At 35.1% G+C, this 20,907-nt stretch overlaps 1 protein-coding gene across 13 annotated transcripts in view; it reads right to left on the reverse strand.

Annotated features, from left to right (window-relative positions):
* The window catches only part of SENP6 (SUMO specific peptidase 6), a 101,859-nt gene that overhangs the window by 20,272 nt on the left and 60,680 nt on the right, over positions 1 to 20,907 (reverse strand). For 7 of the 13 annotated variants that reach the window (XM_032651025.1, XM_032651021.1, XM_032651030.1 and 4 more), the window contains 8 exons: positions 16,971 to 17,355; positions 12,511 to 12,746; positions 9,001 to 9,171; positions 8,009 to 8,042; positions 7,404 to 7,598; positions 6,194 to 6,420; positions 4,740 to 4,846; positions 4,506 to 4,622 (listed from right to left, as the gene is read on the reverse strand). In XM_032651025.1, the coding sequence (XP_032506916.1) occupies positions 4,506 to 4,622; positions 4,740 to 4,846; positions 6,194 to 6,420; positions 7,404 to 7,598; positions 8,009 to 8,042; positions 9,001 to 9,171; positions 12,511 to 12,746; positions 16,971 to 17,355 (1,472 nt within the window). Of the gene's footprint in view, positions 1 to 3,713; positions 4,623 to 4,739; positions 4,847 to 6,193; positions 6,421 to 7,403; positions 7,599 to 8,008; positions 8,043 to 9,000; positions 9,172 to 12,510; positions 12,747 to 16,970; positions 17,356 to 20,907 lie in introns of those variants that run through there. The other 6 variants (XM_032651027.1, XM_032651026.1, XM_032651024.1 and 3 more) reach the window with 3 other exon arrangements.

A 20,907-nucleotide genomic window follows, 5' to 3' on the forward strand; every position in this document is an offset into this window, starting at 1 on the left:
AACCTTACACAGAAAGAGCAAGTACCCAGAAGGCACATCTTTGAGACCTGTCACTTCTGTCATAATATTTGATAATTCTAAAGCTCAAGTTCTGATGAAAAGGACCTAACTTACAGATTGCTTGCTTCAGGGCAACTCAGTGTGCCCCGACAAAAGATATGTGAATCACCTCATGACACAGTTTAAATGAATCGCTGAATTCTGCATCTATATTCAAAACAGAGAATGTAGTGAACTGGACTTGAATTTAGGGACTACACCATAATGGGTGAACCATGCTGCTTTTACCATTACAAACTACAATGGCTATTTTGTAAACTGAATTGAATAAAAAAAGGGATAGTTCAACTTAAAAAAGAAAGTTATTGGTGATTTAAGAAAATGGACTCTACTTCATATAGAAACAAATCCATGCTTTATTTTTGTAAATGAAAGAAAGAAATTTATTTGAAGATAAAAGGATTTTCATACAGAAAACTTAAAAAGATCTACAGACATACTAGAAATAAAAGAGCTTTAGCAAGATGTCTGGCTATACGGGCAAAATATATTTCTTGTTGAAATCCTCAAAAATGTTACGTATCAGTTGTCTCCAAATTGCATAAATTTCGCGGAGGGTTCCTCAAGCTGGCGCCGCTGACATTTTAAGCCAGATAATGCTTTGCTGTGGGGGGTGTCCCGTGCAGCGTAGGGTGCTTGGCCTTACCTCTGGCCTCTACCCACAGATGGTATCAGCACGCATCCCTCCCTTTTGTGAGGACCAAAATGCCCAAAGTGCCCCAAGTGCAGAATCACTGATTCTGTGCAATTACAATCAAAATCTCAAAAGGACTTTTAAAATGGAATCTGGGACTTCCCTGGTGGCGCACTGGTTCAGAGTCCGCCTGCCGATGCAGGGGACACGGGTTCGTGCCCCGGTCCGGGAAGATCCCACAATGCCGCGGAGTGGCTGGGCCTGTGGGCCATGGCCGCTGAGCCTGCGCGTCCGGAGCCTGCGCTCCGCAACGGGAGAGGCCACAGTAGTGAGAGGCCTGCGTACCGCAAAAAAAAAAAAAAAAAGTAATCTGATGGTCTGATTCCAAAGTTTATCTGAAAGAATCAGAAGGTCAAGCATATCCAAAACATTTGTGAAGAAGAATATGGCGGAGAGCTTGCCTTTCTATTACAGATAACAAGAATAAAGTAACACTAATCGTGGCAGTGTGGTACTGATGCAGGGATAGGTGCACGGCCAACGGAACAAACTATACAGCCCCGAAAACAGACCTGTGCAACTGTGTTTGTTATCTTAGCGTAACAAATCCTAGAGGAATTAAGGACTTAAAAGTGAAAAAACAAAACTTCAAAAAGCCTTTTAATTTAAAAAACTAGTTTTGTCTTTCTAATCTAATATAGATCCATAAGCATTTCTGTGACTATATATAGTTCTGGGTCTTTTTATGTACATGTATTAGAACTATTAATTTTAATTAAAACAACTAAGTCTCTTATTTTAGAATTAAAGGGAAAATCCAAGTTTATTACAAAAAAAACTCTTGGGAATTTCTTTCATTTTGGGATTTCTTTCGTTTTTTTCTTTCTGTATAAATCATTTAAATATTGGATGTCATGGTGAAGCTGTTCACCTGCTATTTTATAAAGCAGACAATCTAACAATTCAATCATGACATTTAGTTACAGGATGAAGTTAGAAGATGATTTTAAGGTTTTGAAAATAGTTTTTATTATTCTTTTTCCCTGCATTTTATTAACATTCTCTAGAGGCAATGCCCTTCTACTTTTTATAATTCTGGCAAACTGTTTAAAGGTTTGTTTCTAACTTGTAGAGTTAGAAATGGAAAAGAATGAGCAGCTCTGGTAGCAACTCAAATTACTTATTTTTAATAGTGAAGTTTAAAAAAGTTTCCTCTTTTCGGGACTTCTCTGGTGGCTCAGTGGTAAAGAATCTGCCTTACAATGCAGGGGACACGGGTTCGATCCCTGGTCAGGGAACTAAGATCCCACATGCCTCAGGGCAACTAAGCCTGTGTGCCACAACTACTGAGCTTGTGCACCTCAACTAGAGAGCCCGTGTGCCGCAAACTACAGAGCCCACGTGCTCTGGAGCCTGCACGTCACAACTAGAGAGAGAAAACCCACAAGCCACAACTAGAGAGAAACCCGTGAGCCGCAACGAAAAGCCTGCATGCTGCAACAAAAGATCCTGCATGCCTTGATGAAGATCCCATGTGCCACAACTAAGACCTGACACAACCAAAAATAAATAAAATAATAAATCTTTAAAAAGAAGTTTCCTCTTCTTAATTCACTTCTAAGAATGTCATGAGATGAATATAAACAAAGATTTTTAAAAAATCATGGATTTTGGGCTTCCCTGGTGGCGCAGTGGTTGAGAGTCCACCTGCCGATGCAGGGGACACGGGTTCGTGCTCCGGTCCTGGAAGATCCCACATGCCGCGGAGCGGCTGGGCCCGTGAGCCATGGCCGCTGAGCCTGCGCGTCCGGAGCCTGTGCTCCGCAACGGGAGACACCACAGCAGTGAGAGGCCAGCGAGCCGCAAAAAAAAAAAAAAAAAAAAAAAAAAATCACGGATTTTGTTCGATTTTCTATCTTATTTGGAATAGATTTGCATCAGAAAGGCAGAACTTGTAGATAATGTAAGTTTACTGTATAAAATTTGCTCTAAAGTTTAACTATATGATGTCAAGGGGCCTCCTGAAAATATATAAAGAATCCAAAAGAATAAAAAAAGACTATAAAATCTCTATTGTAATGTAAAAAATATAGATTTAAGTATGAAATAGAATAAACTAAAATATAAACAAAACACAGGAGTTCAATTTATTTTTTAGATCCAACTATGTGCTTTCAAAAACAAAGACATTTTAAACATAAAGACTTAAACAGGTTAAAAGTAAAAGGGTGAAGAAACATACATCATGCATCAGCAAACACAAACCAAAAGAAAGCTGGAGTAGCTATATTAATTTTGAACAAAGTAGGATTAAAAACAAGGAGATTATCAAGAATAAACAGGAACATTATGTAATGATAAAGGGGTTGATTCTCCAAGAAGACATAAACATGTATGTACCTAACAAGAGAGCTTCAAAATACATAAGGAGAAATAGACAAATCAATAACTGTAGTTGGAGATCAACGACTTTCTCAATAATTACAGAACAAGTAGGTGGAACATCAGTAAGGACAAAGACCATTTGAATAGCACTAGCACAACATGACCTAGCTGACATTCACAGAACACCACTTTATCCAATAACGGCAGCACTGTTCTACACAGTCACTTAAGATTTTTCAGTAGCTTGGTTTGTTAAGGTAGTATACATTAGGATTAAGAGAACACATCTTTTTTTAATTAATTTATTTTTGGCTGCATTGGGTCTTCGTTGCTGCACGTGGGCTTTCTCTAGTTACGGTGTGAGGGCTTCTCGTTGCGGTGGCTTCTCTTGCTGTGGAGCACAGGCTCTAGGCACCCGGGCTTCAGTAGTTGTGGTGCACAGGCTCAGTAGCTGTGGTTCGTGGGCTCTAGACCACAGGCTCAGTAGTTGTGGTGCATGCGCTTAGTTGCTCCAAGCCATGTGGGATCTTCCCGGACCAGGGCTTGAGCCCGTGTCCCCTGCATTGGCAGGTGGATTCTTAACCACTGCACCACCAGGGGAGTCCCTCCAGCAGCTTTTAACAACCAGTTTTTTAAAAAAAATATTGTCTTCTGATATACATTTGAATAAACTAGAAAATACTGGAGAGCACTAAACACACTGATAGTTAAGTTCTGTTTTGTTTCATACACACATCCATCTTATAAAACAAAGCAGTAAACACATACAAATTTATACATGTATAAACACATTACACATACATGTATTCATGTACGTGTATATGTTATGTGTATTCTGGGTCATGACATAAGCCCTTCTAGGAGAACTTCTTGATTCCTCGTATTTCCCAACCCCCAGAGAGAATGAAGCTTTCTTTTTCTGATATGTTTGTACCATGTTAATGCTTCTGCCAATACTTTAATCCCACATTCGTGTTCCCTATAAAATCATAAACTTTTAACACAGTACCTGCCACAAAGTTGGCACTTGGTGAACATTTATTGAAGGAAACGAGTGAAATCATACTTTTGTCCTTGCTCAACAAATTATTACCTAACCTAGGGTAGTAACAATTTTAGATGCTTTAAATACTACAACACTGATAATAAAATAAGCTATCATTTATGATCACTTTGCATGTGCCAGGTATTTTTCCTACCACTTGAAATGTATATCTTATTTAATTCTCATGATCCTTTTAGATATTATTTTTCCCATTTTTAAAATGAAGAAACATTCACAGAGACATTAAATAACTTTTCAGATGTCATACAGTAAGTGGCAGTGATGGAATTCAAAATCCAAACAATTCTGACTCTAGAAAATACATGTATACATTATAAAATGTTAAAAATTTGCTAAAGGTCTAGGAGAAATTTAACTTACTTCAAATAAAAGTCTATAATAACATCATTTAAAAATTCTCCTTCACTTAGACAATGCAGGTCCTCATTAGTAACGGAGATGCCTCCCTTAGCTGGAGGTGGTGGATACACTATCAATCTGTAACAAAATTTTAAAAAATAAGCCAACAAACAGAAATAGGTATGCATATAACCAAAATGTAATAAAACAGAGAAGAAACTTAAGAGTGTTGCAAATGTAAAGGAATCCTCTCACTTTTCTACAGGGCCCATGAAGATGGTGTGGCTCTCTCCAGTTTCCTCATCATCAAAAAACTGGAATTCATGTTTGTTTTTAAGTTGTATTTTAGATTCAAGGGACACCTGGTAAAGAAAATTAAATTATCAATTCACAAAATCAATTTGAAACATTTTCAATAAAAAAAGTACAAGGCAAGAATGCTTTTCAATTTAAAAAGATTAAAAATAAGAAATAGGCAAAACTAGGGTCAACTTTCTTTTTATCTGTAGCTTCCAGAACAGTGATACTCTTCCAATTTTTGTAACTGGTTTTCCAGTATCCTAAGATCTCAACCATCCATATTAAATTAGATTATGTTAGTAAAATCCAAAGAACAGATAGTGTTTTTTTCTTCTAGGAGTGTAGGTCTACCTAAGCTCAGGCAATCCATGGAATATGGGAGCAGAGGCTCAGGGAACACAGTCCACTGAGCTTCAGTTCTCCAGAATCAAGGAATCCTTAAAGAAAAGAGCCTTCCATTGAAATCTGAGTCCATCACAGCTGCCTTAGGGCTCCAGCTGCTCTTTTCTTCCTCTGGCATTATCTCCTGTAGCCAATTCTGCAAAAGAAGGGGAATGGTTCCCCTTCCTCCTTCTATTCTTTTCTTCAACCCACTAACTGTGTCAATAGCTCTTTTCTGGTGAAGCCTTGCTCAACTTCACCAATAATATGCCTTGGATAGCCAGCCCTATTTCCAAATTTGTAGGCAGATGAAAGATTTAATATTTCTAATAAATTGTCAGCAAACTTCAGTTGCTGTGGTAGGTAAGTCATATTGATTAACAGTATATTATGTGTTACAGTAGTACTTCAGCCTTCGATTCAGGTAGCTTCAGAGTCACCTACTACATAATCCGTTATTCTAGAATTAGTTATTCTAGAATTGTTGAGAGTCAGAATCAAACGGTATACATTCTTCCTTTCCAAGTTTTCAACCATGTAGGCACATGTTACACATAAATGGACAATACATCAGGGACCAAAATTCCTTTATTTGTACTGAAGCCAATGTCACCACTGGGAACCAATAGCAAATTTAAGAAACAGAGTAACAATCGATTTGAATGTAGCACTGTACGTATATGTATGTTGAGAGTGAAGGAAAAAGAAAACAGGATGAGAGAAAAAGAAAAGGAGACAAAAAGTAAAGATAAGAACAGAATGTGGAAAGGAACTAAAATAAAAATGCTTCTGAGACTTGTACCGATAAAATGCTCCTGAGACTTGTACCAATTACAATTTGTGTCACAAATAATCCACCACCATTAATATTTCGACACAAGGTAGTTTACAAATCACATATAAAAGCAAATAATTCTGAAATGGAATTAAAAGGATCTAACTCCAAATGAGCAATATGATAATGAAACACATTTCCCTTTAAAGGTACCATTTAAAATTACATTAAAAACATTAAAAAATGTAATTACATTTTTAATTTTGTTTTCTTTCTGCACACAACTTCCTTTGCTGCTCTCTTCACATGTTCTTGTACAGGCAACAAGTCTGCTATTGGCTTCATCAAAGGGAATTTTCGCAAAAAAATTTGACACATTATTCTTTATACCAATGTCAGTAATGATATTTTCAAATACCATATTTGTCTGAGGATCAAGGCCATTTTGAAAAATTAGAATTATGTATTGTTCTTCCAAGTCTGAAAAGAAATCAATATAACTGTAAGTATAAAGGAAAAAAAATAAGTAAACATATACTAGAAAAAGAGTAACAACAAGTTATTTCCAAGAGTATCACCAGAAATCCTGGTATAAATGTTCAAAACACTGTTTGGCATACAGTGGATATACAATACTAGAATAAAGACCAATGACAGTGTCACCTAACAATGTCACCTAAGTTATTAAAAGAAAGGAACCAGAACACATTACTCTACAGCAGCTCAAGAACAAATCTATCCATAGATGTAACTAATTTATTTCATCTAATAGAATCCAAATATATTAGTTTTAAATATATAATCAGTTAACATTTTTGTCAAACACAAATAAGAAACTGCCAAGTGAATTGGTATCTCTAGATTTAACTGTAAAAACTGCTATTCACTAATGTGCCAACTCTTGCAACTTTAATAGTAGCTATCATTTACTCATCATTAAGCTGAAGCAGCAATTACTGAGGAAAAATATTTTACAACTAGTCATGCTATAACCACAAACGTTAGAGGGGAAGGGAAACAAAATGGAGAACCACACTGATTTATTGTAGAGGATTGAAGACCTGTTCGATGAACGTTCAAACTTCCTAATCAGGCTAAGTTTCAAGGTTTCCAGATTGATCACTGATTTACCGTTAGAACTCCTATCAGTACATTTAAACAAAACAAAGCAAACAAAAAACTCATTTTATTCAGATCATACAGTGTTAAAATAAAGAGTATATATCTTTTGAATTTTAACCCATTTTGAAAACCTTCTACATGGGTAAACCCGGGTTTTATCTTCAGAACTTCCACTTTCTGTGGACTTTTCCTCACCTATAAAATGAGAAAAGTAATATCTATCTTACAAGGTCACTGTAAGGATTGTAGTTAAGATACATCTAAGGTATCTATCAAAGTCAACTCACATTCTGCTAAACAATGTATTGTATGTATTACTATATTTGCTCTACATAACTTACTTGTTAACTTACTTATTCCTTTACAGTCATTCTGGACTTTATCCTCCATGTTCATCTGCAGTTGCATGCTCAGCTTCTGATAAACTGCTGCTGTCGTCTGAAGAAACACTACTGGTAATTTTCGGACATTACACCACTCACATTTTGTTAGATCAGAGGTATTTAAAGTAATCCCTACAGGTTCCTTTTCTGGTTCTGGAGAAAAACAAATGGAAATGGAAAAGGAATCAATTCTCAAGAGGGCAAAATCATGAATGGAGGAAACTGTAAGGAAGTACAATTTTAAAGTTAAGTACATATTTATTATACTCTGTAAACAGTAACTCTAGTGGGAAATGAAGGAAAATCTTTGATCTTAAAGAAGTATCTACATTTTTTCCCAGATGGAAAGAGGATTCTAATGAAGCATACTTAAAAAATTAAACATAGCTTTTGTGATGTTATAGTATGAAATTACACTATTAAGGTATAATGCCTTTTGTTAAGATGTATGTAATAACTAACCATCTTAATGAATTCTAAGAATATCATTTAATTTTTTATTCCATTAAAGTGTTTTAGTGTAAACAAAGCTTTAGTGAGCAGTAGGATATAAAATAGCTTACCTTCTAGCTGTATCTTGATAAAATCTAAACAAAACTAAAAAATAAGATATGTTAGTAACAATCATAGATTTCTGAAGATTTTGCTACAAACACCCTAAATGACATGTTATTTGGGATTTAGCCCACATAAGGCAGAAAAACTGATCCATGTACTGCATTCCTCTATCTGGCCTTTACAATACTGAGAATGAAGCCAGCCTTTGCTGAAAACATAGTTGGAAATAGTCAGGGACACCAAGTTAAGACATTTAAAATAAAGGCTTTTACAAAATAAGTACAGTGCTGTAGGAAGATTAACCTACCAACAATGTATAGGATACATTAGAAAGAAGAAAAATTATGACTTAGAAGGCAGGTTAAGGAGATTATGTTAAAATTTTAATAGAAAATATACATTTGAATTGGATTGGTGGTAGTAGAGTAATAAGGAGACAGGTATGACAGGTAAGATAAAGGGACTATAGAAAGTCCTTTGGGCTTTATGGACACTGAACTAGTTCAAAACCACAATGCCTCTTGAGTGGCCACTGTAGTCCACTAATCTATTTCTAGGAGTCGCTATGTTACAAGACATTTTTCTGCAGACCACAAAGCTTTTGGATTCTTCTTTCTCTCACACAGTTCTTTAAAATACTCTTTTCATGCATTGAGCTAGCATGAGAATAAAACGATAACACACTGGAGGGTAATTCTAACTCAGTGAGAACAAGCATCTTCCCATGATGAATACGTACTACCTTGAATATTACATCATGATAAATTAAAAAAAAATTTTATTGGAGTATATATGATAAATTTTTTACCCAGTAATTTTTATGGTGAGTAGCAATTTACAATTGTTTATATATTCCTAAGCAATCTGAAGTCTTGAAATAATTTTAATATTCTATTAAATATTTTAACTTATAAATTTTAAAATATTACATATTAGCCTTAGCCATGAAATTTTGAATCTTATAACTGGTACAGTAAAGAGCTTAGAAGGTACTTACAATTACAGGCTCTATTAATAGTCGGCAGAGTGTTCCTACTCGTATACTTCGACAGTTTAAAATTACGCTATCAAAGGAACTTTGGCAGCTTAAAGATACAGGATCAACTAAAGTTTCTTGAGAAATCACTTTGCGACGTTTTAGAGGTATGTTGATAATAGAATTACCAAACTGAAAAAGGAAAAAAAAATTTCACTTAATAAGTTACTAAAACAAAGCTGCAAACTAAGTAGACATATGCAAAGAAGACCCAACATAAGAAATATAATTACTGGGACTTCCCTGGTGGCACAGTGGTTAAGAATCCTCCTGTCAATGCAGGGGACATGGGTTCAAACCCTGGTCCGGGAATATCCCACATGCCGCAGAGCAACTAAGCCAATGCGTCACAAGTACTGAGCCTGCGCTCTAGAACCCACGAGGCACAACTACTGAGCCCGTGTGCTGCAACTACTGAAGCCTGTGCGCCTAGAGCCCATGCTCCACAACAAGAGAAGCCAGCGCAATGAGACGGCCACACACTCTAACAAAGGGTAGCCCACGCTCGCTGTAACTAGAGAAAGCCCACGCACAGCAACGAAGACCCAACACAGCCAAAAAGAAACAAATAAATATTTTTTAAAAAGAAATATAATTATCAAGACATAAGACTGATTTTATTTCAACAGTGTTAGATGAAGTAAAAATTTATTGATTCTATAACAATAACAGTAAACCCTTCCTATTTTATCTTGCTCTATTTTATCTGGCTATTAACTGAAACGCCAGTAATAGCACAGCAGTGAGAAATGGTACTCTGGGAATCAGACAGCCTGGGTTCAAAGCACAACTATGCTACCTTTTAATGATCTGATCTTGTAAAACTTAATAACTCCTACTAAAGTTTTGGTTTCCTAAGCTAAAATGTAAGAGTATTTACTCAAATGAATTAATGCATATAAGCAGCTTAGCACTGTACTTCATGCACAGTAAAATGCTGGATAAAAGTTAGCTAGTAATAGTGGTAGTGGTTGTAGTATTTGGATTAAATTAGCAGCTCTTTAGAAAACATATAATTTAGGAAAATGGTTATTTATATTATAAAATGATGCTTCTTTATATATTAAAAAGTGTTAAATGACTTGATCTGTTAAGATTTCACAGTCACTCTCAAATGCAAATTAATCATAATATAAAAATGTATTTTATATAAATATACTTTAAATTAAATGTAATTAAAAGTAATTATGTTAAAAACCTTATTATCATCACAAGAATAAAACATGATCTTGATTAAAAACCAAGAGGAGAAAAAAATGTCCACTGCACAAAATAGTCACTACTCCCATTATCCCTCTAGAGACATTTCTGTGATCTATGTCACAGGAAAAAATATGTATTAAAACAAAATGTGATACACACACACATATTTATTTCTGTAAACTGCTTTCTCAGGCTTATTAACAGATTTATCATGAATATTTTCCCAGGTTATTAACAGAAACCTATTAGAGCAGTTTAAAAACTTTTTTTAGCTTTAGAATTATTTCTTCAAATGAGACGTTATTTAGCTCAATAATAAGTTAGATAATTTAAGAGCTGCTCCAGCTGAATCCATAGCGGAGAGACTGAGTCTAGAACTTGGGCGGTCCACATCCTCCCAAGGGGCCTGTAAACTGGCACAGAGGAACCCGTACTATTCAGTGTGTCAGTGTAAAAACTGCTCACAAATTCATGGAAATCCACGTTTATTTAACTGAGCCCTCCTATGCTGGACATCTGAGTTCTTTCTGACCTTTCCCCATGACACAATATTCTCTGGCAAGCATTTTTGCAGCTAAATCCTGGAATATACAATTATCACCAAATTGCCCACCAGCATAATTATACCAATTTACACAGCCAATATTCCATTCCTCCAAACACTAGCCAAGAATAAATACTACTATAGTTTAAATGTTTTAGCCATCTAACACTTAAAATATATTTTACTTTAATTTCTTTTTTAGTACCTTACTTAAAAAAAAAACTCTATTCATACCCTTTACTCATTTTTCTATGGTTTGCTTCTATTTCTTGATTTTTAAGAAATTAAAAATATATAAAGGACCAACTCATACTCTGTCTCTTACTTCACTATTTTTTCCCATTTGCATTACCTATCAAATTCTGTGGATGGTGTTTTGGTTCACTGTTCTGTATCTTCCATTTAATCAAATATATTCATCTCTTCATTTATTATTTTTGCTTGTACTGAAATGTTTGGAAAGGTATTCCCCAAGATTATATTAAAAATATCAATCTATATTTTTTCTATAATTTTAACTATATTTTATTATAGCTATTTTGTTTTTCATTTCTTACAGTTCCTATCTTCATCAAACATGTATGGTTCCATATTTTTATCTATAACTTCTAGAATTCCTGACATATGTACATACACATATAACTTTTTAACATACAAGTTTTTTAAAGTTCTTTTTACAAAAATAAGAAAATATGCACATATTTCTGCATCTTGGTATTCTCACTAAGCAGGGCCATGTAGAAATCCTAAAAGTCATTGGTATAGCTCTGATTTTTATTGTCAGTGGCTGCATAACAGTCCATGGTATAGATATAGTTTCTTCAGCCATTTCTATATTAATGGGCAATGATTATGTTTGCTAATAATCATATTTATACATACAGTCTAAGCACTGGAGAGAGAGAATTCCTTTGAGATTGAGTCTAGGGAATGAATTACTTGGTCATTCAGTATACCTTTTAAATATTTTAGTAGATGTTTTACATTGCTTTCCCAAAAGGCCATAACAACTTAATTTTTTTTCATCAGCATATAAGGGAAGTACCCTTTGCCTTGGATTGTTGCCAGTAGTACATATTAATCGATTTTGCATTAATTTTGAAAGTCTGTTAAGTACATGGTTATATTTCATTTTCTTTAATATGTACTTTTTCTATAAAAGTTTATTACCTGAATTTTCTCTTATCTATTCCTATCTTCTTTTATTTTCTTTTTTCCTCTAATTTTTAAAAGAGGACTAAATTCTGTCCCTTGGTCTATTATAGATATTAGTGTATGTTATCTGCATTATTACAAATATCCCTTTCTAGATCTATTGTCTATAGACATAATTTCTGTTATCTTTGCCATCTGAGTATTTTAAAAATTTTATACAGTAAAATATAAAATATAGTAAAACCACAATATTATGGTAAAATACACCCAAGTTAGAATGACCTTTTCCTGCCCACTAGATTATACAAGTATATTTATACTTACATGTCACTTACTATAAGGTTATTGTTGTTTCTTGCTGAACTTTTTACACTTTAAGCCTTTAATTTAAATTTATTTTTGTATGTGTTTTAATGTTCTTTCAAATAGGCTTCCAAGTGTTATTTTAAGTTCTACTTCATGACTAATTCATTCTTCTCCTAAGATACTGCCAAATTGTCCTCCCCCACAAATATTTACATACCAAAGGAGATTTAATCTGAATAAATGTCAATAAATATGAAAAGTACCTGGTCTTTCATTCTTGCTTTTCTTGGCAAGGTAACTGTATTTAATTCTGAATCTGCTGGAATGCTTCTTAGTTCATGCTCTACTCTACAGGTGTTTTCATTTAGCGCTGCTTCTACTTTTCCCGTGGATGGTGCTGGGGATGAACATGCTGAATCAGCAGGTTGAGGAGAGATGCTTTCTCTTCTGTTAGTCCTATCACTGTCGTCATCATCATCATCATCACTGGACAAAATGACTACAAAGAAAATGTTAAATACTTCAGATATTTCATTCCTGTCAGTTAAAAATGTAAACACATGAACAAAGTGGGAAATATATTTGCTTTCAATCTCCTCCAGATCTGAGATTAATAAAAATTAAGATATAATTCATTCTATCTGATGAAAAGTTAAATTTGGAGAACAATTAGAACTGACATTTTTTTAAACAACATACAAATGTAAAATTGATTCTACAGTCCATCACAATCACCCACACAGAAACATACACAAGTTACAGCAAAAATTAAATGTTTATCAGTAGGTTTATTTCAGAGTTCCAGAAAGTCTTAGGTATGAAGACAATCTGCATATCAATTATTCACAAAATAGCACGCATTTTAAATGTGTGTAAAATTGCATGTGACCAAATAATTTTATCTCACACAAGGAATCACTAACATCACAACTGGTCTTTGGGAGAACTTGGACCAGTGCCTAATGCTTAATAAATCTTGTTTAGTAAATGAACGTGGGCAAGACATTATATTAATTTGTACTCAACATTGAATCTTATCAAACTCATCTCTATATTGTAATTGCACAGAGCCAGCATACTGTACTTGAGTCAAATACTAACTCCTTACTCTGGTTCATACATTTACGTAATCTGGCCCTACCCTACTTTCTCATACTACTCCATTTTTCCCTCTTTATGTTCCAGGTATACCGGCTTTTTTCTGTTCCTCAAACACCACCACCAGGTATACCGGCATTTTTTCCAGGTATACTGGCATTTTTTCTGTTCCTGTCTGACTGTAATTCCCCTAACACTTTTTTGCATTTTGGTCATCAAATATTAGCTTAAATACCACTTTTTGATTGATCACCCAATCTAAAGTAGCACACAGGTACTTATTCACATCAACTAATTTAAATTTCTGTTGTCTTTTGTTGTGGATGTTTACTTGCTCATTTGTCTCTCCCCACTAATATAAAATGTAAAAGAGCAAAAATACTGCCTTGCTTACTGCTATATTCCCAGCATCTAAAACTGCTTGGCAAAGAAAGTCATGTATTGAACAATGTATAAACTTGTACGAGCAATTTTCTTTTTCCGTATCATACACATAAATGCTTAGTTAATATTTTTTGAGTCATATACAAGTCCCAGAGAGGCATCACCCCTAGCATCACACCATTCATCTTTTTTATTTTGCTATCCAGTCTCAGGAGCAAATGCTAAAGTTGATCTTTTTCAGAACTGGTATTTTATTAACACAAAATCTAACAGGCCAGATTAGAAGGTCCAAGCTGATTTACACACACTTGAAAATTAGGGTCTTGCTACTTACTAGCTATTTGCCTCAGTTCTCCTCTGCGATACTGGGGACAATAAAGTCCTATTTCAAAGGACTGTCTTAAGAACAAATGAGTTAATATGTAAAAGGTTTATAGCATAGTGCCTGTCATATGTAAGCTTTTAAAAAGTCCATGAACTGCTTATGTTGTTTATGAAAAGCTAAGCAGAAATACATATTAAACGGTAAGCCTAGTGTTCAACCTACAGTAATTTTTATTGTGCTTCAGAAACATTAAAACTTCTACAGCTACTCTATCAAAAACTTATTTTAACTAGAGCATGGACTTGAGGATATGGGGAGGGGGAAGGGTAAGCTGTGACAAAGTGAGAGCGTGGCATGGACATAGATACACTACCAAACGTAAAACAGATAGCTAGTGGGAAGCAGCCGCATAGCACAGGGAGATGAGCTCAGTGCTTTGTGACCGCGGAGAGGGGTGGGATAGGGAGGGTGGGAGGGAGGGAGACGCAGAGGGAGGAGATGTGGGGATATATGTATACGAATAGCTGATTCACTTTGTTATAAAGCAGAAACTAACACACCATTGTAAAGCAATTATACTCCAATAAAGATCTTAGAAAAAACAAACAAACTTATTTTAAAGCCCCAATACTGCAACATATAGAATTGTACTACATAGCTCTTGTTTTATTAACTTAAAATAGAGGATTGTGCTCAATGTCACCATAACTGTAAAGTAAATGGGGAGAGAGTATGCAAAGATGACAACAGATAAAGAGCTGTTTTCATAGCTGCTTTGATTCTATATAAAACATGGAATATATTCTATATGAATATACATAAGATTCTGTATCAGGGTCTGCTACGGACTAAATTCTGTCCCTTCAAAATTCATATGTTGAAGCCCTAATCCCCAATGCAACTATATTTGGAGACAGGGCCTATAAAGAGGTAATAAAGGTTAATAAATGAGGTCATAAAGGTGAGGCCTTAATTTGAAAGGACTGGTGAAATAGGAAAAAGAAATGACAGAAATCTCCCTCTCCCTCTCTGCGCAAGCACAAAAGAAAGGCCATGTAAATACACAGAAAGAAGGTGGCTATCGGCAAGCCTGGAAGAGAGGCCTCACCTGATGGCCTTAATCTTGGAGTTGCAGCATCCAGAACTGTGAGACAATAAATCTCTGTTGTTTAAGCCCACTCAGTCTATAGTATTCTGTTATGGCAACCCAAGCTGACTAATATATGGTCTTTGCATTTACATTACAAACTTGTTCCACAGAAATCAGCCTATCTTCCTCCTCACTTCATTCTAGGCAATGTTCAAAAGTTACTCTATCAAGTAACTTTTTCACCTACCTATCTCAAATTCCACCACTTAATCTAAAATTGCAAGCTTCTTCATTGTGACACTTGTCACTCTCTATTTCCTGGACCTGCTTCACTTTTCCACATAGAGTTTATCACTACTTGAGACATTGTACATTTTATTATTTGACCACCAAGGACAGAATAAAAGCTTCATAATAATAAACTATTTTAATAGGAATACAAATTTAAGAATGATAAAGTATATAGAGACTTTGCAACTAGAAAAATCTGTTTTTTAAAATCTGCACTTTGGGGCTTCCCTGGTGGCCCACTGGTTGAGAGTCCGCCTGCCGATGCAGGGGACACGGGTTCGTGCCCTGGTCCAGGAAGATCCCACATGCTGCAGAGCGGCTGGGCCTGTGAGCCATGGCCGCTGGGCCTGCGCGTCCGGAGCCTGTGCTCCGCAACGGGAGAGGCCACAGCAGTGAGAGGCTCACGTACCGCAAAAAAAAAAAAAAAAAAAAAAAGCAATAGTAATATTATTAATAATAATGTTACTGAATACAGTCAGGATTTATTTGGAGTTCTGTTTGAACATCAGGGATGTATAGCCACAATATTAATTTAATGTAAATTAATTTGAAATAATTCTGTGTGTTCAAGCCACCAACTAGATATATAATTAAGTTCATTGGTTTCATTTTGTTTTTGATTTTATTGTTGTTTTAAATCTCCGACTTAATTTTGTTTTATAATCATGTAGAACATTTACATGGTTCCAAAGTCAAATCTATAAAACAAGGTATATTTGGAGAAATTTAGCATCTATCCCTAACTCCTACACTGTTTCCTACACTTCCAACTAACTTCTTTTTAAAATTAGCTTTTGATATATCTTTTCATTAAAAAAAAAAAACCTATATCCTCCCACACTTCATAAATAAAGAGTAGCATACTATAAGCTCTGATCTGCACCTTGCTTTATTTACTTGATTACAGATCTTGGAAATCACTCTACACAATATTAAATAAGATCTTTCTTCCCCCCTGTACAGCTACGTACACTATAGTTGATTCAACCAGTTCATGACTGTTTCCAATCTTGTGCCATTTGTTACAAAAAGGACTGCATTTCATATACATACACATATGTACATGTGACTAAAGATAGGAAAAAAGATTTAGGAGATGAACAAAAGTAGTACAGGAATGAATTTTCAGCTCTACTGAGCTATGCTAGGCACTTCATGTTATTTTTAAATTTACTCCCTCAAGAACCCTATCAGGAAGGAAATATATCCACTTATAGATCAGAGAGATTAAATTAACCGGGTCAAAGTTACAAAATGGGGCATAACTGGCACTTGACCTAAGACTAGGGCCAAGGTCTGTGCCTTTTTTTTTTTTTTTTTAACTATTTAAGATGGATGGAATAAGAACAAAATCAGTTATATTTTCCAACTACATGGACAGTTTTAATAATCTACCTCAAAACCATGGCACATAACTGACACAAGAAGATACCTTTTAAAATTACAGTTCTGAAATATGCTCATGCTCACATTAAAAATATATGTGAAAAATAACGGATTGATATCAGCAATACTAAAGGGAGTAAAATACTTACTTGGGTCATTTAGGTCTAACAGGCTTGTTTTCCTCTCTTTCAGATTTGTGATTTTGGCTACTTTTGCCCTAGGTAGAATGACTTTCCCATTAGTCTGTAAATTATTCTGTCCACTATCATCACAACTCACAATAATATCAACTGGAACCTTTCCCACACTGTTGCCATAAAACTTCTTGGCTGGTAATGCTGTGTTTTGTGACTTCTGTCCTCCAGAATTCTGATGAATTGATGTTCTTAATAATCCAGTAGATTCATTCAAAGTTACAGCTTGTCTGCAATTTCTTTGCAAATCCTTAGGAAAAGGAATACCACAACTTTGGCATTTGGTCTGGTTTTCTTTTTCTTTTCCACATTTTGGACAATATCCACACTGTTTAGAAACCTTAAATTCCAAAAAATAAGGAAAGAAACAAAAGACTTTGGCATTTTATTTCAACATCATGGAACAGCAACAACAGTAATCTCAAAATTAAATCTCCTACTTCCCATCATCATCACTATGGCTACCACAAAACCCTGAATGTTATTTGAGATCTAGCATCAGAATGCTGGAAGGAATGTTCAAACCATCTAGTGCAGCAGTCTTCAAATTGGACTATGTATATTCCTCAAGGGTTACATAAAGATTTTCTAAGGCATACAGGACATATATAATCTCAAGGGAATCAACATCTAGATCCTCAATTCACACATGTAACCTTTCCAAAACCTGATTTGATTATGCTTCTCATGTCAAAGCACCACCTGCCACAATTGTTCTTCTCATACTTAAAAGCAAAAACAAAAAAAGAACACTAAACCCATCTTCCATTTGAAATATTACAAGGGTGCACTGCCTTGCGGTATAAAAATCACCGAACCAAGCAGAAGGATAATTTTAAATGTTGGAAAAATGAATCAATTCTAAGTTCTGATTAACAAAAACTTTTACAAGATAATTTATTTCTAAGACAGTACTTCAAAAATATTTTAAGGAAGGCCTAATCTAGGCCTCTTACAATTGTTATATCATTAAAAAATGTTTTTTGACAGTAGAGTGTCATGTAATTTTGAAGCATATAACACAGAAGGAGTTCAAGGTACTTGGTGATATTACTGTAATAAAACTCTTTCCATACTCATGTACCTATTTATGTGAACAAGGTTCTGTAGCACTTATGTCTATAAGAAGGAAAATAAATATACAAATAATGCAAATGGTTGACCACGTCCTACTGTACCAGAAAGGGAAACCCATAAACAATAGAGCAGTCCCTATCTACATACTACGCTCTAATCCTCTAAAAAATTATCTAAACCCCATTATTTTCATGATGAGCATAGACATATTTCCACCTCTAGCTAGGTTTAAAAAATATCATGGTACACTCAAAAAAGTTTAAATACGTTCATTTATGTGGGAGCTAGACCCCCCTCTGCCACAGTGGGAATCAGCTATGTATGACCTAACTCTGCCTTTTAAGAATCGAGGAGCTGGGTTCAGACTGTCTCCAATACTTTATTGTCTATAATAAAGGACATATTTCAATAAAAAGAACCCCATGGAAAGGCATACTTTCACATATTTTCTTATATAAAATTATATAAAATTGATACAGAAACAGAAAAAGCACTTCTCTACTATTAAAATTTTTAATATTAAAATATAGAAGGAAATATATCATGAGCTATTATCATAAGCCTTCCATCAGCCAAGAAACATGTATCTTAGAACCATTTGCAACAATTAGGAGTAAAATGCAGATCAGCTGAACCAAACATGATATTAAATTTTTCATGATAAAAACTAGAGATTAAGAATTTTATCAACCTAGTGACCTAAAAACTAGAATCTCAATAATGCTCAATTACTTTTAGTAAAGTAGTAAATTTTCCTAACAATTGTATGCTAAGTATAATTTCTTTTGGGAAACAAAGATTAATTAAAGTGTCATTTCCTCCCTTTTGGTCAGTGGAAACTTACAAAATAAAATAAATCCAAATTACATATCACATAGTTATCTGCCAGTCTCTACACAATAATAACCAACTATACTTAATAAGAAAGAGCCTGCCTTTGATGAGACACCACTGAGATAATGTCATACTGTGTAAATATTCTGAACTTTTTATAGTCTCATTAAATACCAAAGACCTTGTTTTCTTACAAGCAGTACATAGTGTGAAATTTCACAGACTACCACTAATCTTATTCAAGAATTTAAAGTTATGTACAGGATGGCACCAATCTATTCTTTATCTCCACTAAGAAAAGCATAAGTGGCACGGGAATAAACATAAAAAGGAAGAAAATATATATTAGATGTTAAAAAAAAAATTCTGAGGTTTTTGGCTTGCATGCCTAATGGAGAAAGGATGATGTGTCTGGGAAGGAGCTTTCTTCCTCTCTCCTCCTTGCCCTGGGTCAAGCAGTGGGCGAAGCACTGTGGGGAAGGCCAGTATGTCCCAAGCCGACCTTAGGCTGGCATGTCAGAGGACTGGGCACGTAAAAGGCAACGGAGCAAATAAGTAATTACACTGGAGACGATGGGAGACAGGTTTCTCACTGTCAGAGAAGGCAGTTACAAACATGCAACATACAAAAGGCTAAAGTAAACACTGTGGTGTTGGACTAGAAATGGAATTGTCAATGTAAACTCATAGATTTTAATAAGTACTGAATATTAACACAGATGCACACAAATATTTCCTAGTTCAGTCGCTGAGAGGGCCTATAAATGTGACACCCAGTAGCAATGAGCACAACTATTGCCCAAATATCTTCCCTCCACTTATAGAAACAATGGCTCCTTGGGAGAAATGCATGACTAGGGCTGATGAAGAGAAAATACAAAGAAGTCTAGACCATCTGGATATACCATAAAGTAAGTACTCAAATAATGATGGGAATATGTCAAAAAGAAACAGTAGCCAGCTTGAAGAACTTTCCATGGGCCAAGTCTGGGACAATTTGAGCATCAAAATGAAAAATGATAGTTATAGAGTATAACCGTTTTGTGTAAAATAAGAATCTATGTGTCTAAGCTGATAAAAACAGAAAAATATATAAGTAAACGTGGGATAAGAAAAAACTCTTATTAATAAATGAGTACAGGGACTTTCCTGGTGGTGCAGTGGTTAAGAATCCGCCTGCCAATGCAGGGGACCCAGGTTCAAGCTCTGGTCTGGGAAGATCCCACATGCCGTGGAGCAACTAAGCCCGTGTGCCACAACTACTAAGCCCAAGATCTAGAGCTGGCAAGCCACAACTACTGAGCCTGTGCTGCAACTACTGAAGCCCACATGCTGCAACTACTGAAGCTCGCGTGCCTAGAGCCCGTGCTCCGCAACAGGAGAAGCCACGGCAATGAGAAGCCCACTCGCCACAACTAGAGAAAGCCCATGCACGGCAACAAAGTCCCAACGCAGCCAAAAATAAATAAGTAAAATAAATAAACGAGTATAGAAATATCTATTAAAAATACCTACTAAAATACCGGGAAAAATCTAGAAGAGTACATCTTAAAAGTGAGTAATGTGAAAATCAACATTATATACTTCCCGATGTGATGCAATAAGATCAAAGCATCACTTCTGAGGATTCTTGAAAAATGTATAAATCATGATGAACCATTAGACAAACCCAACTTGAGGTACAAAGTAAGAGGCCTATATTCCTTATAAATATCAAGGTTATTAATGAGAAGGGAATATCAAGGAATTATTCCAGATTAAAGAAGACTGAAGATCATGACAACTAAATGTACATGATCCTGTTCCCATAAAGGACACTGGTTAGGGAAAATTTGAGTGAAGTTTGTGGATTAGATGATAATTTTGGATCCATGTTAATTAAAAATATTTGACAGTTGTACTCTGGTTATATAGGAATTTTTTTTTTTTTAAGGAAACACACACTAAAGTATTATGTAGTAAATGGGCATTCTGCCTTACT

Source organism: Phocoena sinus, chromosome 12, assembly GCF_008692025.1.
Source record: "Phocoena sinus isolate mPhoSin1 chromosome 12, mPhoSin1.pri, whole genome shotgun sequence".
NCBI classification, from domain to species: domain Eukaryota; kingdom Metazoa; phylum Chordata; class Mammalia; order Artiodactyla; family Phocoenidae; genus Phocoena; species Phocoena sinus.